The sequence below is a fragment of the Drosophila virilis genome, chromosome 5, assembly GCF_030788295.1.
Source record: "Drosophila virilis strain 15010-1051.87 chromosome 5, Dvir_AGI_RSII-ME, whole genome shotgun sequence".
NCBI classification, from domain to species: Eukaryota; Metazoa; Arthropoda; class Insecta; order Diptera; family Drosophilidae; genus Drosophila; species Drosophila virilis.
Genome location: NC_091547.1, coordinates 15,346,374 through 15,366,683, shown reverse-complemented (window position 1 = coordinate 15,366,683; position 20,310 = coordinate 15,346,374). Strand labels below are relative to the sequence as shown.

Genomic DNA, 20,310 nt, shown 5'->3' with positions numbered 1-20,310 from the left:
TGACAGCTTAATATGAAGTTCCTGAGTTGCCACATTTTCAAATTATTATCGAGTGAGTATAAAATAAACAGAAAAACATTGATCGGTATGATAAGTGTGAAATAATATGAAAGCGGTTTTATATGACTTTTGTTGTTTATTCCAGCATATGCTTAAAAGTTTGTTCCAAAAAAACTTCATAATATCGATAGCTAAGCATATCGTTGCACAAAACATCGCGCATTGTGATTATATCGAAATTGTAATATATCGCCAGCAATCGATTATTTATTAAAAATAAAGAAAAAGTAATTGTTAATAACATTACTTTATTTTAAATAATAGTAGATTACATAGACATAGTGCGCGAAAAATAATATAATTTCTCACCTGATTTTATCTAAACACAAAAGAGTAAATTAGTAAGCATCTGGCAAGGTAGAAATAAATACATACGGACACAGGTAAGTGGATAATCAATGTTCATACCTTGGAGCAAAGTTCATTAAATAATAGTTAATCAGTCTACAGCAACATGGGCGACAACAACAATCTGCGAAGCGCAGTTATAAACGAGTCGCCAATGCTGGCCACCCCATACGGCAACGTGAGGTCACTTGCAGCCCCACCACCCATTCCACAGTCTCCGTTGCAGCAGAGCTCATATGGTTACGGAGGAGGCTACGGCAACGTTGGAGGCTATGGTCTCGGCTTAGGCGGTTACAATACAGGAGGCTATAATGCTGGCGGATTCGGCTACGGGGGCTTCGGCATGGGTGGTATGGGTAGCTATGGTGGCGGCTATGGGGCGTACAACAGATTTGGTGGCTTGAATGCCAACGATCCTGAGCAGCGTTTTATACAAATGGCCGAGGCGAGCTCGCGTCCCGCATTCCAAAGCATTGAATCACTGGTGTCGGCTATTGGGAACATTGCATCCATGTTGGACTCTACGTTCTTTGCGTTGACAAGCTCGTTTCGTGCCATTCTTGGCGTGGCCGCGAATTTCGGACGCCTGCGCAGTGTTTTTGCACAGTTCTGGACATCGTTTGCTATCTTCCGCGGCCTAAAGTGGATTTACAGAAAGTAAGTGTATTGCAGTTCGCCTAAAAGTGCAAAAATTAATGGTATATTGTGACATTTAGAATAATCTTCTGGCTACGACTTTCGGACTTGGATCCTTCGTCGACCGCTTTTAAAAAAGCTTTCGCCGAAGCTCTCAATGATAAAAATGTACAAAATGGCAGTGCGCCAAATATACCCCGAAAAGGCACGTCCCCGTGGCCAGTGTTGGCCTTCATTAGTTTCATCTTTACCGCACCATATCTGATCATGAAGTTGCTGGGCACTGTGACGAATACGGCGCAAGAGGAAGGTATGGACATTGCACACCCCGTTTATCTAATCTCAGCACTTTGCTCAGAACCAGCTCATCCAGATAAAGCTGGGCATTGGCTTTGATAAGCACGCGAATGCCACTTGTTATTAATATCGGCCTTAATTTTTACTCTGCAATCCAAACAGCTCGCAATCCCTCGAAGTGGACCGCCCCGATTCAGACGCAGGCCGTGTATGATTTTCAGGCGCGCAACGAAAGCGAATTGACATTGCGTGCCGGTCAGTCCGTCCAGGTGGCTCCCCGTGAGATTCAACAGACCCTCCAACTGTTGAATACTGGCTGGGCCCTGGCTACAACAAATGGCCAGAGCTCGGGCTTAATACCAATTAATTATGTGAAATCACCGCAGCAAATGCGCCAAGAGCGACAGGAGCCCGTTAAGCCACTGCAACCGCAACCCGAGCTGATGAATCTGTCTGCGAATGCATTCCCCACCCTGCCCATTGATCAACAAATGAACTACGAATTCAATTTAGCTGCTCAGCAGCAGCAACCGCTAGGTCCACCATCCACGACAGGAGCAGCGTTCGATGAAGGATTTGCTTGAAAAATGGCGAAGCCATCAACCTTTTAGCTTTAAGCCAATTAAATTTGTGTTCTGGATTCCAACTGAACAATAACGAGGTCAACTTCGAGCTGTTATTTCGTGGGGTTATTTATATCAAAATTTCTACTCTTACATTACCCAGTTATTCAACAGCATTCCTCCACACAGATCCTTAAACAGTGGTATTTTTTTGAAACACAAATAGAAACCTAAGAAATAACGAAAGAATAAAAAACATAAACTATATCTTCAAAAGCCGGGTTACGATATAATTTACCTGGGACTCGACTCCCTCTCAAAAGTGGATAAAAAGCTCTGTTTTTAATCATATATTACAATATGTATTGAGTTTATTATCTATGTTTGCTTTTTTTTTTCTTTCTTTTGTTTGTTTATGCATTTTGTATTTGCTCTTTGTCAATTTCTCATTTTCAAAATGAAATATTTTAAATTTATTACACAACTACGGCTCGACTCTTAAATGTACATATTTCACTTTCTACTAATTTGTATGCATTTGTATTCATTTGAAGTTAAATATAAATTCTAGAAATTTATATCGATGCATTAATTGTTGTTATAACTAATTAGGTAGATTGATTATTTGCATTTACTTTTAATGTATATGTATTATATAGCTTTATATATATATGTGTTTGTATTTATAACCATATTTCTATATTTTTTATTTTTAGCTGAACGGTTCTTGAGAAATTTTGAAAATATGGTAACAGCTGTCTTAAAATGTTAGTGTGAGGCAAATAAACATATTTCATATGCTTTTGTCTACAGTTTGCACTGCAATTTGTAGCTCTAAAAATATTTTCATTATATTTAATTGCTGTCATTTCAAGTTTTGGTGTACAATAGTTTTAAAAGTTGCTCTACAACATTGAAGATGAACTTTTAAAAACCCTTTTCGCTTGCTGCTTAACAATTTCTCTTTTCCAAGCATCATTTAACAACTAAAAGAAGACAGAAATTTGTTTTGTATATTTTCACTAAAATACATTTTTGTTTTGTGTGTTTTTGCTTAAGAACATTAATTTAAAAGTTTTGCGCTTAAAAATAAACTTCAAAAATACAAATACAAACTGAACGCCAAGTAATATTTATAATTATTAAATGTTTCTTTCTTTTTAACTTATTTATAGTTTAATCAAGTCTCATTGAGAAATTAACGAAATCAAAAGCTGTTTAATGCTTCTGTATATGTAAAGAAAGACAAATGTGAGAAATGGGCAGCCTAAACGAACGGGCGTGGCAATCCCAACAAAGCGTTAATAAACGTAAAACTAAATGTATCCTCTGCATAGCCGCTGCTAACATCGCCAGCATCCGCAGTGGACCCCATCGCCCAGGACACGTCCGCGTCATCGTCAGCTCAATCGATGTCATCCTCTTGCTCATCATCGTCTAGCTCCAGCTTGTACTCGACATCGGTGGTATGCTGTGCAAAGCTTTGAGACTCATTGGGTAATTCGAGGTACGAATTGAACTCGTCATCCGAATCGTACATCTGATCCCCCATTTTGCCAGTGCCATAAGCTGTATACAAAAACAATTACTCTATTATTTATTTTATTGCACAATGGCAAATTGTCTTAAGTCATACCTTCCACATATTTGGATAGATTTGGTGGGACCCAACCCTTTACACGTTCTATATTCTCCCCCGTGCAATCACCTTTATCTAAACCTGTCAAATGACACTGGGTTATTCAATATGCTTTGACAGAAGCCGATGGGGGAGTACACTTACCCACCAGGAGGCCCATGCGTTTCAACACCTCGATGTCATCGTGCATTTCGAATGTGTTGTCGAACTTAAATATGTATTCGGATCTGTGAAGAAGTCGGACATGAAATGAGTATTAATTAAGGCAAACAAAATCAATTCTTGAAGAGACATACTTGTCGTTGGTTACACTGCAATTGATCTTTGTCGATTTGTGCGTATTCACAATGATGAACGGCAGCTGAATGGATGAGTTTGGCGATGGCACCATGCCCTGGCTTTCTGCCCGTTTGTTGCGCTCGACAAGACCCTTGAATGCCACGTGCTGCATGATTAATTCGCGCAACGTTTCATTTTTTTGCTTTATTCTTTCACGGCACGCATTGTTCTGTTCCTCTAAGGCCAGAAATTGCTAAAAAAAAAAAAATAATCAAAACGAATAACGATTAAGACAATGCTTATATATTATTAACTATACCTCAGCCGAGTTGGCGGGCAAGCCAATCCAACGTATCTCCTTTTTGTCCTTAGAAATAACATTGATTGCCATCAGTACGTTAAGCGCATCGTAGACACGACGCCGGATATTCTTTTGATCACAGTTATTATCATATGAATTGTTCTTCATTTCTTCATTAACCAAGTCGTCAGCCACCTCATTGTATGTGGTCTTGCCCTTTTCCTGCACCTTCTCGCACACCTTCATCGAGAAGTGACGCAGTCCCTTGCCAGCCTTGTCAGGTTTCCGTTTCCTTTGCACTGACGATGAGGAGGCGGGCATTGTATGCATTGAACTGCTCTGTATGGCGTGCCTAAAAGAAGAGACCACAAATGGGATCAATACAATGCTTTTAGACCATGTCCATGTCGGCTTGCCAATTGACTTACAATTTCGATTTCAATTTCATGGCGTTATTTGGCGTATATTTGACATATCGCTCGTTCTTTATCTAGAATATACAATGTGATACACAGTTATGTTATTCTTCTTGTCAAGACGTTGTTGACTTACCACTTCGTGAATGCTGCCGCCCACACCGCCAGCACCGCTGCCTTTTTGCGCTGACACAGGTGTATATGAAGTATCTGTGTTTTTTAAAAAAGTTATTGTTTTAACATTGCGAATGTTGGGCATATTTTGTGTTCTTACTTTCGGTTTTTGGAATAGAAATACAACTATCTTGAAGACGAATGAATTGTCCCTGATTCGTTGTGCTCTGCAAGCAAGCAAAGGCAATTGAGTACATTAATTACACCTGTGTTTGATCATTCGATCTTACCATTTGACTCAAGGCGCCAACTCGGCCCACATTGCCGATGCCGCCGCCGCCGCCGCCGTTGCGCGACGAGCTGCTAGGAAAGACCAAAATAGACTTCGAATTGTCCATGGAGTGTGTTTGCTTCACTTGCACTGGCTTCAACATTTTGGCAATTTGTCCTGTAATGTGAATACCTTATCAAGCGATGCACATTAAAGATTTACTTATTATGGAATAATATAAGAAGTCTGTTTAAACTCTGTGGGTCTCCCTCTCTCTCTCTCTGTGATGTAAGGGCATATTCAACTTGTGTAAATATCTGTAACGCTATGTAGTCCATCGATAAACGCATGTCATCGAACTGATATCGATAAGTGAACATATATGTCGATATATTTCCCAAGCTTGGCATTAATAAAATTGGGAATTTGACTCTCAGTAAATGCCTAGAGATGCCTTTTCTACATTTTAAGATTATAGTAAATGGAATATAAGTATCTCGACTAGGTCACTTTTCTTTTATCATGTGCCTTGCAAACTAGCCTGTCACATGAACATTTACAATTTTATACGCACTTTTTACAAGCCCGAAAGTTCAACGGGGTGCTTCATAAAATGCATACATATGTATATAATGTAAGTCTACATACATACATACATGTATGTTTTTAAATGCATGCACCTCCGCTTCTGTCACCATTTCTGTCATTCTCTGCAATTTTATATACTGCGAATGTAGAGAATGAAAGCGAAGTGCAAAAACCAATATCAACACAGCTAAAAGGCGACAATGTCAACCACACAACAACAACAACAACAACAACTTCCACGAGTGTAATGTATAGAGTTGAGAGAACAAATGAAAACGAAAGAATTCTCACTTCTTGACTGGGGGTGGCGGGGATGGTCAAAATGCGCTCGTCTGGCAAGGATACACACAGCACGCAGCCCAACTCACAGCAAGAGCAGTAAATCGACAAACACACATGTATGTGCGTGTGTGTGTGTATGGAGCACGTGATCACATATATATGTATGTATGTGTGCATACACACAAATAAACCAATATTGATATGTATGTGTCGTGATCGTGATGTTTGTACAGCCCTGGATATTTATAGACGACTTTTCTTTTAACCATTTACATCTGGAAGTGTCAGTTATGCTAATTATTCACCTGCTGCGTTAACATTTACATAATGTTAGTGCTAACGAAAGTCGAGCACAAAAAACATACAAATAAGCATGCATGTCAAAAATTTAAACATATTTATGAATCAACATCAAGACCACATGAAGGGCCCAAACTATAAATACCAAGCTGCACACACACACACACACACACACACACAACTACACATGAGTCACAGCTTAACTGCCGACAACCATCGGTCTTTAACAGCAACAGCAACAGCGGCAGCCTTGCAGTAGGCCGGTTAGCCGGCGTGCGGTCGACGCTGCTCACTCATTCATACAAACAGCACATGCGCTCACATATACACGCGCCCACACGCACACACACACACACACACTTAGGGATGTACGTAAGATGGTCAACAGAACGGCAATAACAACAATTATTGCTGCCGGCGTCAACGCCGCGACGTCGCTGCGCAGCCGCTACTACACATGTTTGGCGTTTGCCCATTTTGGGCTTTAACTATTTTCCTATCTACACGTACATATATGTAGATGTTTGTTTATGTGTGTGTGTGTTCAACTTGTATGTGAAAGCGTATTTGTGTTGATAGCTTTTGGTAACAAAAAGCAAAATGTCACGCAGTTTTATTATTTTTGTTTTACCTACAAGACACATAAAAATACGCCATTTGCCTATTTTTATTAATAATTTTCAATTTAAGGATTCATCACGGTTAGGATTTAAGAAAAAACACTCTCACAGGAAGCTTTGACGCCGACGCGCTGCCGGCAGCTGCTGCGCTGCTATCAGCTGTTCGAGCTGAAAAAAACCCGCAGAAGTATCTTGTATATCTTGTAGTTGTTGTCAGCGAATAGGGTATAGAATGTATTTGTGTGTGTGTTTGACTGAGCGCCAACTGGGCGAAGCGCGGTTGTCGTTGCTGCCCGGCAATGAACACATATGCACACCTCTATATTCATATACAGCTTGACATAGATATATGTGTGAGCTTGCACATACATTTGTATGTGTGTATGTATATTGGCAGCAGCAGACAAAACCAACCGATTTTTACTTGATTTTATTTTTTATTATTTGTTTTTTTTTTTTTTATTATTTTATTTTTTGACGTGTTGCCGTGCAGCTATAGTAGTAGTAGTAGTTGTTGTTGTTGTTGTTGCTCTTGCTGTTGGCTTGCCTCGCCGCGATGCGGCGTTGTGTATGCGCTTAAAGCGTATTAAGCGATAAATATTGTATGTAAAAGGAAACCGAAAAAGAAAAAGATGGCGTTTACGCGCCAGTGTGCGAGCATGCAAGTTAGTAGTAGCTCCCCCGCTACTACTATTGTGAATACGCAAGTCTCTGCAATTGTATGCGTACGTCAGAGCACACACATATGTGCATGTGTATGTGTCGCATTCATTAAAGCAAAATTAAGCTTTAACATGGTGAACTAATAACGGACAATGTAGTGGAAGCAGCTGTAAATTAAACCCAGCAAATGGTCAACAGGCCAATAATTAATTTAACCACTAAACCGCTTAGCCATGCTTACCGTGCTCATCCTGAAAGAAATAGTTGACTTCATCCGTCTTCACCGCGCCACTCGTTTGATTAGCAGCCGAGGAATGCGCCATTTTCAGCTGTAGGCAGAGACAGGTGTAATGACGTCGGTATTCCTGCTGTTTGGTGCCCAGCACCTTTAACTGCTGAAATGCTGTCGCTGGTTACCTGCGGCAACGATTATCTTCTAGTTGCACTTCTTCAGGGGGGACCGTTCACCAACACGCCGCCAAAAGATATCAATACGAGCAGAGCAGAAGCAAGTAGCCGCAACGTGTATGTGAGAGCCTGAGTGTATGCAAGTGAATGTGTGTTTGTGTGGCGCGGCCAGCGATGAAATCCGTATTTTTTAGGTGCACAATTGTAACACGTGTATTAAATATTCTTTGCACAACACTTCACGGATGTTCTAATATTTGGGCGTAATTGCCGTCAGTGTGGCACACTTTAGAGCGATTATTTTGATAGCAGCAAGTGAAAATTTGGTTGTCGCTCGAGTCAAAATGGCGAGCGCATTTTTTGTTTCCAGCAGCAGCGCATTTTTTTTTCTTGTCACACACAAAATGCTTTCAATGCGGGTTTTCGAAGGCGTTTTTCGAACACTTCGGAGGTTTCGATTTTTGAGCACTTTTTTGCAAAAGGATCGACAAATTGTGATGTTTCTTGTGCACTATTTAGAATTAAATTATATTTCGTTTATAGAGCAGCGCGATACGCACAAAATTTCCATCAAGTCGTTGCTTTTTCAACGACGACGACAACGACTACGAAAACGACCAACGTGCGAGTGCGAGCGAAATGGCAGACACCGCGTTGAACAGCTGATTGGCTCGGCGCGCCAAATTTACGCATCAATCGAACTCAGTGTTGTGTAACGTACGTCAGGATAGCGGCACTCATACAATCCAATATAACAAAATTAGGTAGTTTTTCGTTTTAATTATTGTATTATAATCTATTACAATGCTCACAGGCACTCAATCGCCGCCAGCTGGCTGCTTATATAAGGACCAACAGCTCAAAGTGTCACTGCTGACAAGGTAGCCTATATAATATACCATACCCCAATTATATTGATTATAACACTACAAATTTGTTGATTCGTTCAACGTTTTTATTAATAATATTGATAAATATAAAGCATAAACTATCGCATATGTTTGATAAAATTGTTTATTTTTTAACGATATACAACACTTTGTGTAAAATGTAAACAATGTAGTTATCGTCTTATCGACAACAGCTTTGAGGCCATCTTAACATTTCTATTGGCTATGTTTTTGCATATCGATAGTTTCTTGAGCCCAACTAGATATTTTGGTTTTTGCTGAATTGAAATATCAAGCCTCAGTTTCAAGTATGTTTGGCATTTTTAATTTTAATAAATATGATGAACAAAGTGCTTATAAAAATCAATTAAATATAAATAACACATGCAACAACAATTAGATGAACCTAAGAACTAAATGAACGATAGTATGTTCCATGAATTCAGTCGTACAAATGAACTTGTTCCGAACCATTTGTCGCAACTCTGCATAAGCACGGCTGATTTTGCCAAATAGTATCATAAACATATTATTGAGATTATAAAATGACAAAACATCAATTTGGTTATACGTTAAGTGAAAAGTTAAAATCTACATAATACCAAGTACTGCTCTCAAATCAAAAGCCAATCATAAAACCAGCAAAGCTCACTGCCACCTGTGATCAGTGGAACACGACTAGACAACAACAAAATGGTCGATCCGCTGTGTAATTATAATGTATTGGAGGCAATATTTTCATATTTGGAGCTCAACGATTTATATCGATGTTCGCAAGTTTGCAAAAGCTGGTATCATTTCCTGAACGATGAGAATAGCGACGTTTGGCGTTGGCACTGCCTGCGCAAGCTGCCCAAAGAGTCTGTCAAATCCGACCTGCTGGCCTCCGTCTCCACGTACAAGACAAAGCTGCGGGCGTACCTGCATGCCTGGAGTCCCAACGATTGCTCGCGGAACGTCTATATAAAGCCAAATGGATTTACTCTCCATCGGTGGGTAACTGATGTTGTCTGTTTATAATCCCTGCTTAATCTTTTTCTCTTTTTTTGTAGAAATCCGGTAGCACAAAGTACGGATGCAGCACGAGGTAAAATCGGTTTCCGTCAAGGTCGTCATGCATGGGAAGTTATCTGGGAGGGACCATTGGGCACAGTTGCCGTCATTGGCATATCCACAAAGGAAGCGGCTCTCCAGTGTCATGGCTATGTGGCGCTACTTGGCTCCGATGATCAAAGCTGGGGCTGGAACCTGGTCGAGAATCATCTTTTGCACAATGGTGATATGCAGGGCAATTACCCGCTGTTAAACAATGCACCCAAATATCAGGTTGGCGAACGTATTCGCGTTATACTCGACTGCGATGATAATACTCTATCATTTGAGAAAAACTATGAGTTTCTGGGGGTAGCGTTTAGGGGTGAGTTATTCATTAAATGTAAACGTTGAATTTGCCTTTTTAAAGAGACAAATAATACGCTGATTTTATTGTAGGTCTGCCAGATAAAAAGCTTTATCCCACGGTATCTGCTGTTTATGGCAATACGGAGGTGTCAATGGTCTATTTGGGAACACCGTTGGACGGATAACTATGAGATAACAGATGAAGCCTTACTGCCCTAAAATTTGTAAAAATAAATGCAGCTAGTATATATGTATATTCGTTTAGATTTCATTCTGCTTATGTCTAGTTTTATTAATATAAGTATAGTATAAAGTTCAAAACTATCAAACCTAACTTTTATTTTCTTTAAAAACAGCATTGGCAGCAATGGCCTTCGGCTAGGACAATACTCTGTCTATAGACTAGCTTGAGATTCGAAACTGGATCCGTTTTGTTCAATATTTTTTCATCTACCGCGGATTGCAATAATGTCTTATTTGTAGAATTTTTTGTACAAAAATATATGCATTTGTTGATTTTAGAGTACGCCAAAGTTAAAATCACATCTATTCGTTCTGTATACCAACTAAGTTTAATTGTACAAACCAAATAAATAAGTAGTTGTAATTTCATACAATGAACGGCTTCAAATCCGATCATCACACTTTCTTTCATTCTTAGGATGTCCTTAAAATTGTTTTAAACTATGCTGCCTTGCTGTTAAAACTAGGAAATAAACTGCATTTTTATAAAATTCAGGCGGATTATCAATGCTCCAGATTAGTCCTTGTATTAAAGTCCTTAATTGATAATAGACGCAAAATTCATTCTGTTTCATGCATCCATAAAATGTTTGTATATATAAGCTTTATTTGTATGCTTCAACTAGGATAAGCACGTAGCTTGTCATTTATAAAGCATTTGGTAGGACTGCCAGCAAGGACTCCGTGGCGCAACGGTAGCGCGTCTGACTCCAGATCAGAAGGTTGCGTGTTCGATTCACGTCGGGGTCACATTAGGATAAACTTTTTAAAGAAAAGAAAAACTTTTATGAAAAGAAAAAGCAGTGTATAAATTTACGTATTAACGTTTTTTATTTTAATTCAAGCATAAATTATTAACGTTATGAGTAGATATTGTTCGATATTCCTTTTAAGAAATATTAAAAAATGCATATAATTTTAACAATGTTCAAATATATATTTTATTAAATACTTTAAGCAGATTTTGTTTTGGTGCAAGAACAACAATTGCAAAATGAGCATTCATTTCTCTATTTTAAATTTATAAGTTGAATTCGATTAATATACATATTTGTTTTAAAAAATACATATGTATTCATATAAATAACAAGCAATTCGAACGATTCCATTTGTTTACAAATTTGTATGTGTTTTGTTCGTATATGTAAATGTATATATGTATATATATGTATATATATTTATCAATTTATATGTGTAGATTATTTTTACGAATTTTAGCTTAATTGTAAATTCCCTAAACGGTTTGCAATGATGTCTCATTAGTTGTTCCCTTATTGCATACAATGTATGTATGTGTATATAAAAAATATGAATTATTTATGTGCCATAATTTGCATTAAAAATGAACAAACGTATTGTATTGTAAAACTACCGACACCAAAATTCGCGATGCTTTCGTACGTATTTTTTGCATATTTAGCTAACCGAAACTAAAAATTTCAACCAAATTTGTACACAAGTCAAAAAAAAAATGTATATTTTTATTTGCTATTGACTAGATTTAGGAACTCCTCGCGCGTCTTTGGATCATCGCGGAACACGCCAAGCATAGTCGAGGTAACAGTTTTGCTATTGATTTTCTGCACACCCCGCATGACCATGCACATGTGTCTGAAAGAGAAAGCATACAAATCGGTTAAATAAATTATCTAAATGTGGCCATAGAAAAGTTGGATGAATCCGTTTCAGTTGGCTAATAACTTCTCTGTGTGTTTTGTTTAATTTTAGTACAGCTCGCATCAAGAGCATCGGTGGTTCAGTGGTAGAATGCTCGCCTGCCACGCGGGCGGCCCGGGTTCGATTCCCGGCCGATGCAAACCAATTTTTTTGTTTTTATATATACAAATGACGATTTTTTTTTTTAACTCACTAAACAAACAATATGAAAGACTACTATTATATTATGTTGTGTACTTACACGCCCTCGACAACGACAGCAACTCCAGCTGGCTGCACCGCTTGAGTCACAGCAACGGCAATTTGCTTGGTCAAACGCTCCTGGACCTGAAGACGACGCGAAAATATTTCCACAATGCTAAAACATACAAACAAGAAAGAAAGAGAATAACATAAATTTTAAGTTTGGCTGTGCTACTGTACAACTTACCGAGCCAGCTTGCTAAGTCCTAGAATCTTATTGCATGGCAAATAGCCGATGGACACTTTGCCATAAAATGGCACCAAATGGTGTTCACACATTGAAAACATTTCAATGTCCTTGACAACGACCATTTCATCATGATCCTCATCGAAGACCGCGCCGTTCAGCACGTCTGAGCCACAAAGCACATACAAGAAGTAGAAAATTGTAACTATTATTTATCTGCTAGTTGATTTATGTTGATGTTGACGTTTGGCATATTTTATGCTAGATTTATTTGCTCAATAAAATGTGTGGCAATGGCATAACTGAATCTTAAGTTGAACTTTTCCACTTGACTGTTAATGTGCCGCAGCCACAGAGCTGTGCGTGCGTGTGCGCGTGTGTGTGTGTGCATGTGTATGGCTGTTGGCGCCACTTGTTGGCCATTCTTTAGGAGCTTGAGCTTTCACTACTTCAGCTTTAAATGCTGCCCACTCTTGTGATGTTTTTTTTTTTTTTGCACACTTCTCCTCGGCTTGCCTCAAGTGCTTGACGCCCACTTGACGCCCACAGCAGTTCACGCGCTCTCACGCTCACGCTCACGCTCACTCTCTCTCTCTCTCTCTCTGTTTTTCTGCTCTCCCTCTTCCCGTTACAATTTTAAAAGCTTAAGTGCGTTTCCTGTCAATTCACAGCAACTGCGCCCCACTTGGCCGCCCCACTCCCCCACCCCCACGACCACAGCACATTTGAAGCCTTTAACGGCATTAGTTTCGTTAAATTTTGGCAAGCTCTATTTAGTTAAATGTAAATTGAAGGGAGATAAAAGCGCTGTTGCTATCAATCTAACAGGCTCGAGGCGATTTACTTTCGTTAATGTCTGGCTGTTTGTTGTTGCGGCCAATTTGAATGTGACTCTGACTTTGTGCGATTGTATTTAATAAAGTGTAGAACCTGCTTTTCGAATTGACTATTTTTAAAACCGGTCTGCATACTTGCAATTCACATTCAAAACAACACAGCTTAAAAAAATTGAACACGTGAATTATACAACATATCTAATCAGATATTCGCCAGGAAATCTAAACAAAAAAAAAGGGGGGGGGGGCGCCAAGGAATTGGGCCAGAGAAGTGTCACAGCCCCGCAATGCAGAACAACTGCATTCGTTCAGTTTATAACGGACCCGACAGCTAATGGCAATTAGGTAATGCACCTGATAAAGGTGAACTACATGCGTGTGCGTGGAAGTGGGAGCCCCAAGACGTCGGACGTGATGAATCACGCTGCGAAAGCAACTAGTTTAGCTTTCTTGATGGAAATGCCCGCTTGGCTTGGCGCTGATTCATGGCAGACACTGTGCACAGGATCGGATCACTGACCCAATGCTAATTGGACACACAAAAAGTGTCGAGTGCTAATTGGACTTATGTTCGCATTGAATTTTGTGCACTTACCCTCCAGGTTCTGATCGTAGCCCTTGGTAAAGTACAGCATGGCCTTGGCGGCGCGCTCCGGCGTCTTGATCAGGCCCTGGCGATCAGGATTCTCGCCCAGGCCGCCCAGCAGCAGGCGGTACGAGCGCGCCATATCGGGCAGCAGGGCCTCGCGCGTCGGCGGCTTATGGTCCAGCTCCAGATCGTGATGAAAGGTGCAGTTCTCGTGGCCTACATAAATGAAAACAATGAAAGCAACAGAACATCAGTGTCTGTACATTTGACTCGACAATCCCTTAAGATAACCCATAAGCCCCGATGTGCCCTCGACTGCATCAAACACAGCGCTCGGGCATTCATATCAGTGTAACAAACAGGGGGCTTTGAGCTGTTATCATCCAGCAACGGTTAACGGTTAACGGTTAACGGCCGTTAGGCGAGACTTGGCAATTTTGATTGTCGGGCGCCACTTGGCAATATAATTGTTATTATTGCATTGATCTCTGAGTGGGATTGGGCATTAACCCGGCTCGGTGCCAGGCACAATAATTGATTGATTCAATGTGTGTGTGTGTGTGTGTGTGTGTGTGTAGACACGTGTCGCACAACAACAACAACAACAACAACAACAATGCATCCTACGCATCCCTAGAATCCCACTACCTGGCGTTGTCGATGTACGCGGTGTCATTGGTGTTATCGGTTGTGTACCATCGTTTTCCGGTATGCTGTTGCTGCTCTTCAGTATCAGGCGTGGTCGAATGTTGGCCACAGGCTCGTCGGTTGCTCCTGCTGCTGCTGCTGTCGCTGGCGGCACAGTGGCCGCATCCTCCGGCTGGTTAGCCGCACGGTCCATCAGCGATGAGGTGCCCGAGGTGCTACTTGTTGAGCAGACGCTGTTGTTGCGGCCACGCGACAATATATGCGCCTGCGGAAAATTGGTATCATCGATGGCATCGTTCAGCTCGCTGGCGCTCATCTCGGATAGCTGGCGTGTGAAGCTCATGTTGTGGCTCCGGATTGGTGTTTCTGTTTTTTTTTTTAGTAATTTTTTCAATGTTTGTCCGTGCACAACAAAAATGGCCGCGCAAACAGAAATTGCCAAATTATAAATACACAAAATTTAGACTTTGGATTAAGAGAGTACGGTTCGGCTTTTGGCTAACTGTGCTGCGTGTTAACGTTGTGAAGTGCTTTGGGCAACTGGCTGTCCGTTGGGCTCTGCGATGCTAATAAGAACTTCAAGCGGAGCTTTGAGCGACAAAAGCTTCGGGCGTGTGTGGCGTGTGGCGTGCGGAGCTTTGGCTTTGCGCACAGCGCACGCCTACAGTTTGAGGGCCAGTGCTGGCCAAACTGTTCACTTTCAAACTTGTTGCTTTCGAGACGGAGGTGGGCCGGGTTGGGCTGGACTGGCGCCCACTCGAATCGGCCAAGGTCCCAGTGAATACTGTTTGTTTGAACCTTTGTTTTGTTGTTTTTTTTTTGTGTGTGTGTGTTTACCCAAGCGTCAGCCGTCAGAAGTTGAACGTCAGTTACACACAAAGACAAAGGCAAAGAGAAGAATCCTGCTCTGACAAAATTCCAAATTCTCTGCAGCATGGCTCATCGAATTAAGCTCCGCTGCGATGACTTCGATGTCATTGGCGCTGTGCCACGTGACCTTTCCGTGATTAAGAACTTTCTGAAACGGGATTGTGCCGTGAAGCGTCTAATTGATATCGAAGAGAACTTTCTGAAGCGTTGCATGGAGCAGAACGCGGCCGAGTCGGCGGAGTCTAAGATGAAGGAAAAGCAAAAACAACTAGAACTAATGGGAGCCGTTCAACCAGAGCAGCGCCCTCCAGATCCATGCGCCAGCGGTACTCCAACGGATGCCAATGGGCCAAACTATTGTGATCCATGTCGGCGCAAAAAGACATCTGTCGTAATAGAAGAGGTAAGCAGTTAGCAGCACGGCATATTCCTTGCCATCTTTATTTTGAATGTTTCGCGTTTTGCAGCTTACAAAACCGGCTATTACCAATCCGGTCTATAGGCTGCCCGCACCGCCCTATTTTGATGAGGAGACCGTTATGGACAATTCACAGCCCATAAGGTTTCGTTTCCGCAGGAAGGCAAATAGCTGCGACACCGAGAAGATATCGACACTACCCTGCACTCCTACGGACAACACAAACGTTATGGTGTTGACCAACTGCAACGACATAATGGTCTGGCCCAGTCAGAAGGTGGCACAAATGAATCGTGTGCCGGTCACCCTGTTGTCGGGACCTGGAGATCTCACGGAATACATGTTGGAGGAGGAGACAATCATGTAGATGCTAATTTGGAATTGGAATATGCCTCCGTTTTCGAATAACATTTAATTCGAGCAGCACTTTTGTCAGCCATAGATGAATTGAATAAAAATTACCAAAAACCAATCAAACCAAAAAAAAAAAACACCGAAGCCCGCAAAAGGACCCAAACTTATTCAAACGAAACTTGTATGGCTTATGCAAAAGTCAATGTATATACATACATATATTCCGTACAGATATCTGTATATGCTAAGCCATATAGAAAGTGTCCCCGAGGTCCACGAAGTCAATGAACGCCCAGTATCTCGTAAAAGCCAATTTATGCACTCCGACTGTCTGAGAATGCTAATTGTAGTGGTTTTTGTATTTCGATTTCGAATTAGTGGATTTTCTTTATTTAGAGATAGAATTGTGCACACTTCTTGAACTGGGTAACTTAACATATATGCACATATAGTTAAGAGTCAGCTGTATATATACACATACATATTCCACTCAGATAGGCGGAGTTCACGCAAAAGTACAGTTAAATCTTTAAGATACATTTTATAAGGTCCCCTCGTAACTGTCTTAATGGCAGAAGTACAGTTAAATCTCGGAGATACAGTTTATAAGGTCCCCTCGTAACTGTGTTAATGGAAGAAGTACAGTTTAATCTCTGAGATACATTTTATAAGGTCCCCTCGTAACTGTCTTAATGGCAGAAGTACAGTAAAATCTGTGTAATACAGTTTATAAGGTCCCCTCGTAACTGTCTTAATGGCAGAAGTACAGTAAAATCTGTGTAATACAGTTTATAAGGTCCCTTCGTAACTGTCTTAATGGCAGAAGTACAGTGAAATCTGTGTAATACATTTTATAAGGTCCCCTCGTAACTGTCTTAATAGAAGTACAGTTAAATCTCTGAGATACATTTTATAAGGTCCCCTAGTAACCGTCTTAATGGCAGAAGTACAGTTAAATCTCTGAGATACAGTTTATAAGGTCCACTCGTAACTGTCTTAATGGAAGAAGTACAGTTAAATCTCTGAGATACATTTTATAAGGTCCCCTCGTAACTGTCTTAATAGAAGAAGTACAGTAAAATCTTTCAAATACATTTTATAAGGTCCCCCTTGAAACTGTTATAACGAATGACATAAGTTGGCTTTCGAAAAAGTACAGTAAAATCCCTAAACTGATGCCAAATACTATACATATGCGACTGAGTTCGGTCGAGTTCGGAAAAAGCACAGTTAGATCTCTGCAATCGCTTTCATCAGCTCCCTTGTAACTGTGATAATGGATATTGGATAGAGTTGGGCACAGAAAAAAGTACATTTTATAAGGTCCCCTTGAAACTGTGCATAGCTAATAATTGATAACATATGCGATAGTTGACTTAAGTTGACACTCAACTCTCTGCCATGGATTCTATAAGTAGCCCCCATGTAGCTCACAATGATACACATTCCATTGAGCTAAGTTGGGTTCAGAAAAAGTACCGTAAAATCTGTGGAATGGAATTTATAAGGTCCCCTAGCAACTGTGACTAACTGATGGCATATACATATTCCTGTGAGTTCAGAAAAAGCACATTTTATGAGCTCCCATCAAATTTGATCCTGAAATAAGAAAGAGTACACTGGATTGTATCAGATCCCTTGAAACTGTGCAAATCGATGAATTAAGTTGAGACAGTAAAATCGCAGCAATGGATTTTATAAGGTTCCCTCGAAACTGGCTCGGGATGCTTGCTGAATCGATATAACAAATCAATGCCTTTATAGAGCGTGAGACAAGTGTACGGCCAACCTGTTGGCAAATATCGTAAGCATGCAATGCAATTAAGTAAGTAAGGTAAGTCATCATTAACATTTTCCACAGGGCAGGTGTTTTTTTTTTTTTTTTGTCATATAGTTAACAATTACGCATTACGGAATTCTACGAAGAGGAATGAATGAATGCTGCGCCTGTGCGGCGAGTGTTCAGCATTTGATGGATAATTCAGAATATATTTAATATCGAATCAGATAGGATTCTTGGCATAACTTATATGCTGCAATTACAAGCCAAATACCGTACTACGTGCGGGTTAAGTTTTTTATTGACCGCGATCGCTCAAATGTGAAGCACGGCGCGAAGAAACAGAAAACCAAAAGACAAAAAAATGATATATGTATAGATATATATATAGATATATATATATATAGATATATATATATGAAACCGACAAATCTAAACCGTTTTTAAACGGCAGCTCGTGTGTTGGTACTCGCGTCCAATTAAATGCTTTTAACCTTCAAAAAGTAGTACAGGTCTAGCCTCGGGCCGTCGCACTCCCGCTCCACCACGGGCTTGCGGCCAAATACCGGATTACGACGAGGAGCTTAGGCTCAAGTGCCACAATAAGCCAGCTCATAAATCGTTGAATCTGCCGATCTGCATTAAGCGACCAGCGAAACTTTCAATGTCAATGTCAATAAATCTATTACGATTAGGTATTCGTATGTCTTTTTTTTTTTTTTTTTTTGTTTTTTTGTTTAAATTGTTTTTTGATCTGCCATTGTATGGCTTCCATATACATATACATAATAATAGACTTGTGTGCGGACTTGAGAGCACTTGAGGAATTTTGGTTAGTCAGAAATTTGAGTTTCCCATTTGCGGCTTATGTGCAATTGGTTTTATGTGCCAGCATCGCCGGAAATCAGAGCTATGCATGGAGGGTCATTGCGCGAATCTGAGCTGCATTTGAACTAACTTGATCCCATCTATTTGAAGCTGTGTGATGAAATGTTGTGGCCTTATTGCTTGGAAACTAGTCTGGCTCTTGTGTTACCTGCTAGCCCGTACATTTACCACGTGTGCTAAATAAATAGAACATGGCAATAATCGACGAATGAAATGTGAATATCTGGACCAGACAAACAGACTTTGAGCTAAAGCAGGAGCTGCAATTCCTTTTTGCCATGAACCGAACCTCAAAACGAACCAATTTTCAACATATTAATCAGACGAACCAGTTCCAAGGTTTTGGGCACAGTTATGAATACACGTAGAACAGGCGCAATATTTTTATAATTCTCAAAAACATAATAACATAACCTCAACGCACGTAGTTGGTTTTAACTGTGAACACAAACAAATATTCCCTTTAGTCTTGCAGCCTTGATAAAAGTATGATAAATAATACTGTTAATTAACATGCTGTGGTGTATTTCAATCGAAGATATTTGTATGTTAACTGACAGCCATGTAAGCAGCTAATTACGGTTCATGCTATTAATGCAAAAGCTATCTGAAAGCAGGAAACGAAAACCTAACTGTACTAGGAAGCGACTGCAATCCTTTCTAGTCGGTCACACACAGAGTGTAAATACACTGGCATTTGGTCACACTCACCATTTCCGTTGCCCATGTTAAGCATTTCCAGTTTCAGCTGCTGACTGCTTTTGGCAGGAACAACGGTGCCTGCGCTGGCGGCAACTGCGGCTGGCACGATCGCGGCAGCGTCCATGGCGACGCTGGCAGCATCGGTGGCAATGTCGCCATTTTGAGTGCTACCATTTTGTTCGTTAACTTGAGGTTTCATTTTGTTATTGAAATTGGGTTTAATTTTGTGTGGTTGCTTTGAAATTAACTTAAAAAGGATATGCAAAGTAAGTTCTAGTTTGGTAGTTTTGGTTTGGTTTACTAGCGCGTACAATCGATGCTAAATTAAAAAACTAAATAACGCGTGGCTTTGGATGAGCCGTTTGGGGCCTTTGTTAGATATCAATTTGGCTGTTACTGATTGTTAATTTATTAAAATTTTATTGGTTGACGTTAATGCGCGCGCGCTCCGCTTTTATTTGCTACACCCGACTAAACGGCCAGAGATTTAGTTGTAACCTTTTTATTATGAAAAATCGAAAGTTCTTGTTCAACGAGAGATACAACTGTCGGCGACGCTGCCAGCGTCGCTTTTGCGGTCGCTTGCCTTTTGTTGCCGTTGTTGTTGCTAATACAGTAAACTAACGATAAGTCAATCAAAACACTTTTCGCAACAATTATAAGCAAGCGTAAGTTAATTAAATAAGTTGCTTATTGCTTTTTTAAGTTCAAACTCGACATCCCTTTATAATGTGTTAGGCATACAAGTTAAGAAATACAGAGTCATCTTTCTTATATCAACCGATTTCATAGTGGCAAT

The 20,310-nt window shown here is 40.3% G+C and overlaps 5 protein-coding genes and 2 non-coding genes across 12 annotated transcripts; 5 read left to right on the top strand and 2 right to left on the bottom strand.

Annotated features, from left to right (window-relative positions):
* Window positions 1–265: 265 nt before the first annotated feature.
* Window positions 266–2,367, top strand: Pex13 (peroxin 13). 3 transcript variants are annotated; one of them, XM_070209900.1, is made up of 4 exons: window positions 266–443; window positions 511–1,065; window positions 1,125–1,354; window positions 1,504–2,367. In XM_070209900.1, the coding sequence occupies exons 2-4, from the start codon at window positions 515–517 to the stop codon at window positions 1,923–1,925; spliced, it is 1,203 nt and encodes a 400-aa protein (XP_070066001.1). In that variant the 5' UTR covers window positions 266–443; window positions 511–514; the 3' UTR covers window positions 1,926–2,367. The 3 variants fall into 3 exon arrangements, with proteins under 3 accessions (XP_070066001.1, XP_015029838.1, XP_002049799.1); XM_015174352.3 differs by having other exon boundaries at window positions 496–1,065; XM_002049763.4 differs by having other exon boundaries at window positions 267–443; window positions 504–1,065.
* A 517-nt stretch (window positions 2,368–2,884) lies between these two features.
* Window positions 2,885–8,419, bottom strand: Dp (transcription factor Dp). Of its 2 annotated transcripts, none has more exons than XM_032436940.2 (10): window positions 7,619–8,419; window positions 4,944–5,116; window positions 4,814–4,880; window positions 4,676–4,749; window positions 4,552–4,613; window positions 4,142–4,475; window positions 3,840–4,075; window positions 3,688–3,770; window positions 3,541–3,624; window positions 2,885–3,473 (listed from the first exon to the last, which is right to left on the bottom strand). In XM_032436940.2, the coding sequence occupies exons 1-10, from the start codon at window positions 7,698–7,700 to the stop codon at window positions 3,310–3,312; spliced, it is 1,359 nt and encodes a 452-aa protein (XP_032292831.1). In that variant the 5' UTR covers window positions 7,701–8,419; the 3' UTR covers window positions 2,885–3,309. The 2 variants fall into 2 exon arrangements, with proteins under 2 accessions (XP_032292831.1, XP_002049800.1); XM_002049764.4 differs by having other exon boundaries at window positions 4,944–5,101; window positions 7,619–8,418.
* Window positions 8,420–8,930: 511 nt separating this feature from the next.
* Window positions 8,931–11,851, top strand: Fsn (F-box synaptic protein). The gene is made up of 3 exons (XM_002049765.4): window positions 8,931–9,667; window positions 9,728–10,092; window positions 10,167–11,851. The coding sequence occupies exons 1-3, from the start codon at window positions 9,369–9,371 to the stop codon at window positions 10,259–10,261; spliced, it is 759 nt and encodes a 252-aa protein (XP_002049801.1). The 5' UTR covers window positions 8,931–9,368; the 3' UTR covers window positions 10,262–11,851.
* On the top strand, window positions 10,998–11,069 carry TRNAW-CCA (transfer RNA tryptophan (anticodon CCA)). Its single transcript has one exon. It is a non-coding gene; the product is annotated as a tRNA-Trp (tRNA).
* On the bottom strand, window positions 11,798–19,987 carry Pu (GTP cyclohydrolase punch). 3 transcript variants are annotated; one of them, XM_002049766.4, is made up of 5 exons: window positions 19,521–19,987; window positions 13,858–14,067; window positions 12,427–12,592; window positions 12,238–12,354; window positions 11,798–11,930 (listed from the first exon to the last, which is right to left on the bottom strand). In XM_002049766.4, the coding sequence occupies exons 1-5, from the start codon at window positions 19,708–19,710 to the stop codon at window positions 11,801–11,803; spliced, it is 813 nt and encodes a 270-aa protein (XP_002049802.1). In that variant the 5' UTR covers window positions 19,711–19,987; the 3' UTR covers window positions 11,798–11,800. The 3 variants fall into 3 exon arrangements, with proteins under 3 accessions (XP_002049802.1, XP_015029361.1, XP_015029362.1); XM_015173875.3 differs by lacking the exon at window positions 19,521–19,987 and adding an exon at window positions 14,500–15,049; XM_015173876.3 differs by lacking the exon at window positions 19,521–19,987 and adding an exon at window positions 14,548–15,048.
* Window positions 12,065–12,135, top strand: TRNAG-GCC (transfer RNA glycine (anticodon GCC)). Its single transcript has one exon. It is a non-coding gene; the product is annotated as a tRNA-Gly (tRNA).
* LOC6626446 (uncharacterized) lies at window positions 15,362–16,277 on the top strand. The gene is made up of 2 exons (XM_002049767.4): window positions 15,362–15,772; window positions 15,837–16,277. Exons 1-2 carry the CDS (start codon window positions 15,434–15,436, stop codon window positions 16,152–16,154), a joined length of 657 nt encoding a protein of 218 aa, XP_002049803.1. The 5' UTR covers window positions 15,362–15,433; the 3' UTR covers window positions 16,155–16,277.
* Window positions 19,988–20,310: the final 323 nt, after the last annotated feature.

Excerpts from the sequence above, each read along its gene's own strand:
- LOC6626446 (XM_002049767.4), top strand. The coding sequence starts at position 15,434 with ATGGCTCATCGAATTAAGCTCCGCTGCGATGACTTCGATGTCATTGGC. Across the intron at positions 15,773-15,836 it reads CATCTGTCGTAATAGAAGAG|CTTACAAAACCGGCTATTAC; the intron begins GTAAGCAGTTAG and ends CGCGTTTTGCAG.
- Pu (XM_015173875.3), bottom strand. The coding sequence starts at position 14,842 with ATGAGCTTCACACGCCAGCTATCCGAGATGAGCGCCAGCGAGCTGAAC. Across the intron at positions 14,068-14,499 it reads GCGTACATCGACAACGCCAG|GCCACGAGAACTGCACCTTT; the intron begins GTAGTGGGATTC and ends TCATTTATGTAG. Across the intron at positions 12,593-13,857 it reads CTACGATCAGAACCTGGAGG|ACGTGCTGAACGGCGCGGTC; the intron begins GTAAGTGCACAA and ends TTTGTGGCTCAG.
- Fsn (XM_002049765.4), top strand. The coding sequence starts at position 9,369 with ATGGTCGATCCGCTGTGTAATTATAATGTATTGGAGGCAATATTTTCA. Across the intron at positions 9,668-9,727 it reads AATGGATTTACTCTCCATCG|AAATCCGGTAGCACAAAGTA; the intron begins GTGGGTAACTGA and ends CTTTTTTTGTAG. Across the intron at positions 10,093-10,166 it reads TCTGGGGGTAGCGTTTAGGG|GTCTGCCAGATAAAAAGCTT; the intron begins GTGAGTTATTCA and ends ATTTTATTGTAG.
- Dp (XM_032436940.2), bottom strand. The coding sequence starts at position 7,700 with ATGGCGCATTCCTCGGCTGCTAATCAAACGAGTGGCGCGGTGAAGACG. Across the intron at positions 4,881-4,943 it reads TTGGCGCCTTGAGTCAAATG|AGCACAACGAATCAGGGACA; the intron begins GTAAGATCGAAT and ends GCTTGCTTGCAG. Across the intron at positions 4,476-4,551 it reads ATGAAATTGAAATCGAAATT|GCACGCCATACAGAGCAGTT; the intron begins GTAAGTCAATTG and ends CTCTTCTTTTAG.
- Pex13 (XM_070209900.1), top strand. The coding sequence starts at position 515 with ATGGGCGACAACAACAATCTGCGAAGCGCAGTTATAAACGAGTCGCCA. Across the intron at positions 1,066-1,124 it reads CTAAAGTGGATTTACAGAAA|AATAATCTTCTGGCTACGAC; the intron begins GTAAGTGTATTG and ends TGTGACATTTAG. Across the intron at positions 1,355-1,503 it reads GAATACGGCGCAAGAGGAAG|CTCGCAATCCCTCGAAGTGG; the intron begins GTATGGACATTG and ends CAATCCAAACAG.